This window comes from Martes martes (genome assembly GCF_963455335.1).
Source record: "Martes martes genome assembly, chromosome: 7".
NCBI lineage: Eukaryota > Metazoa > Chordata > Mammalia > Carnivora > Mustelidae > Martes > Martes martes.
Window position 1 is genome coordinate 51,589,167 of NC_137894.1, and position 3,805 is coordinate 51,592,971.

The 3,805-nt window shown below is 33.9% G+C and overlaps 1 protein-coding gene across 1 annotated transcript; it reads left to right on the forward strand.

Moving 5' to 3' along the window:
• Positions 1 to 666: 666 nt before the first annotated feature.
• Positions 667 to 1,605, forward strand: LOC308346802 (olfactory receptor 4L1-like; the record flags this gene model as incomplete). The annotated part of the gene is made up of 1 exon (XM_080809847.1): positions 667 to 1,605. The coding sequence occupies one exon, from the start codon at positions 667 to 669 to the stop codon at positions 1,603 to 1,605; it is 939 nt and encodes a 312-aa protein (XP_080665973.1).
• Between the last annotated feature and the right edge of the window lie 2,200 nt (positions 1,606 to 3,805).

The window sequence follows — 3,805 nt, forward strand, 5'->3', positions numbered from 1 at the left end:
GATCTCACAATCCTAAGATCATGACCTGAGCTGAAATCAAGAATTGGATGCTTAACCACCTGAGCCACCCAGGCATCCAAAAAGCAAAACAATTTTTAATGAATTAAAGGACTTTCTTTCATATACAAATTAGCCCTATGTTGTGTGTGTGTGTGTGTGTGTGTGTGTGTGTGTGTGTGTTTATATTTCTTTCTTCATTTTAGAAACATGGAATGACCTTAATAAGTTACCTCACTGATACACAATACAATTTTCTTATCTTTCAAATTGTATATTTCTTATATATTGTTGTATGATAATCTCGAGGGGCAAAATAAATACTAATGTAACTACTTATCTAATTTTTCCACGTGAGCAAATTAGTAACAATCAAGATCAATTGATAAAAGAGGGTCATTTACCAGAATAAAAAAATAGAAAATAAAATTTCTACTCCTTCAAATGCTTTTTAATTGCTGTATAACTATACTGTTTCAAAGTGATGTGACACATAAATTAATTTCAGATTATAGACAGTGATGCTGATATGTGTAATATTATGTATTTTCATAAGTTCAACTATTATTCATCAAATAGAAATAGGAAATCATCGGTGCTAATTGTAGCTTTATTTTTGTTTATTCTCTTTGTATAAAAGAACTTCTGGAGCCTTTCTGAATCAAAGAAATGGATCTTAAAAATGGATCTGTAGTGACTGAGTTTATTTTACTAGGATTTTCTGGACAATGGGAACTTCAGATTCTCTTCTTTATAACATTCTCCTTAATCTACAGTGCCACTATATTGGGAAATATTCTCATTATGGTCACAGTGATATTTAGTTCCACTCTTCATTCTCCCATGTACTTCCTCCTTGGAAACCTCTCTTTTCTGGATATGTGTCTCTCCACTGTCACCACACCCAAAATGATCACAGACTTACTCAATGAACACAAGACCATCTCCATATGGGGCTGCATGACCCAGATGTTCTTTATGCACTTCTTTGGGGGTGCTGAGATGACTCTTTTGATAGCCATGGCCTTTGACAGATATGTAGCCATATGCAAACCCCTGCACTACAGGACAATCATGAGCCAGAGGCTGCTGAGTGGGTTTGTGATACTTTCATGGACAATTGGGTTTGTACACACCATGAGCCAGATGGTACTAACAGTAAACTTGCCTTTCTGTGGCCCCAATGTCATAGACAATATATTTTGTGACCTTCCCCTTGTGATTAAGCTTGCTTGTATGGACACATACACCCTGGAATTCTTTGTCATTGCTGACAGTGGGCTGCTTTCATTCATCTGTTTCATCCTCCTCCTTGTCTCCTACACTGCCATCCTGATCACTGTACAACAAAGATCATCCGGAGGACTCTCCAAGGCTCTGTCCACACTGTCTGCACACATCATTGTGGTCACTCTGTTCTTTGGACCTTGTATCTTTATCTATGCCTGGCCATTCAACAGTTTTGCAGGCAATAAAGTCCTTGCTGTATTTTATACTGTTATCACACCCTTACTGAATCCTATTATTTACACCCTGAGAAATCAGAAAATGCAAGGGGCCATGAGAAAATTACAGTTCCAACATGTTATCTCTACACAGAACTTCTAGATTTGAGCACCATATAATAAACACAACTTTCAAATACTGTGCTAACAGAAGCTGAATAGATTGTATATAACACATGGTTTCACTTTTCTTATGTTAGAGTGACTAGTCCAGAACCATACCTGTGCAGAAAATCATAAAATATTTTATTCACATTTACTACTGCTAAAGCACATAATGATAATGAGTGACCTACAGCAAAATAAACATTTGAAATCATTGAGCACTTTTCCATAGATATTCAATATATATTTATTAGTGAAGAAATAAATATTAAAAATATGGTGAATACTAATAGAAATGATTTTAATAGATGTGGATTTTTAACAATATTCATAAATTTATACTATCTTTACATGACGTAGCAGTACAAATCATGAGTGAAATAATGTGAACAATGGGAAAGATATTCTAATCTCTTGATCCAATGAGACAAAAAATAATAATAAAGTTTGACAGTAGAGTGAATATAAAATAGAGAATAATATACCAGAGGGAAGGAACCAATGCAAGGACAGTTTCAACAGAACTACAAAAAGCAGCCTTGAAACGATGTGCTCCAAGAAATATTGTAAGGATGGACAGTTGCTTTTCAAACCTTAATAAATAAAAGCAGAAGTATATTTCTTGGTTTTAGGTACTATATCATGTAATTTATTCTTTCCAAGAGCTTTACATAAAACTACACTTAAATTTTTCTCTGATAAGCTTGTAATCCTTGTTTTAATTATCAGTTAAATCTGATTGGATTGTGAAGAGAGGGAAGTGCACGGTAAATTGGGAATCCCATACTCATTGATGGTAATCTTAAGTACTCTCTCCTAATTCAAGACACCAACATTTCTTGTCTTCTCTAGGCAACAGTTTTCTAATTGATTTATCACCGTATAAGTTCTTTCCTCTATTGAATGGGTTCTCCACAAGCATCCAGAGTGATGAAATTAAAATGCAATTCTCAATGTTTCTTCCATGGCTAAACCAATTTTCTGGCATTGAGAAGAAGGTTCATATTCTTAATGGGCTTTCAAAAGCCAACCTGCTTCTGGAATTCATCTCTAATCTACTTTTTCAAAATGTCAGATTTATACTGACTTTCTTTTACTTTTTTTTTTAATAGACTGTAGAGTTCATTTTTTTTACCATATATTTGCCTTCCATTTACTTTTTTATTATGTTCAGTTAGCCAACATATAGTACATCATTAGTTTTTGATGTAGAGTTCGATGACTTATTAGTTGTGTGTAACATCCAGTGCTCATCACAACACATGGCCTCCTTAACACCCATCACCTGGCTACCCAATCCCTCTACCCTCTCCCTTCTGAAACCCTCAGTTTGCTTCCCAGAGTCAAGAGCCTCTCGTGGTTTGTCTCCCTCTCTGATTTCTTCCCCTCCAGTTTATACTTCACCTAGAATGATCTTCCATTGCTTCTTCACCCAGCAAATTTCCTCTTATAATATAGAGCCCACATCCAATATTATATTTTAGAACACCTTTTCTGTATGTTCTTGGCCAGTTTAGATTTCTTTATTTTACTTGTTTATAGATTCTGCAATTTCCATCCTTTGCATAGAAAATGGCAATAATTTTCTGCACATTTATAGGTTAATGCCAGCTTTTTCTTTGCAATAAATTCTATGTATCTCCAATATCTAGCATACATATTGGCACCCAGCAGTTCATACATATTTACTGAATGAAGAAAGAAAATACGAAATAACTATATTCTAGCAAAATATTATTCAATTTGACTTACAACTCAGAAATACATGCACTTCTACTGTGAGATATCTGTTAAAAATTAGAGTACATAAAGGTATATATTGCTCATATATTTAGTAATTGAATTACATGGATTAGAGCCTTGTTATTAAAGAAAAGGAACATGGAAGAAATTAAAAATTTTAGGCAAATGGAAAAAATACATAAGGCAAGTTGAGAATATTTGCTATGAAGATTATATTCAACTCCATCTCTACACAGTAAATATAAAATGTTAGTCTTACATAATAACACACCCTATATTAAATAAATGGTAACCATTTCTAAGGTAAAATATGCATCCAGTGGTGGATGAGATTACACTCCAACTGATAAAATATTACATAAGATTTTTGTGTCTGTCAGTATAGTACACTCAAAATCCTAAACCATTCTGCTAACCAAGCACCTAAAACTGCTAGAATCATCTAAAATAACCTT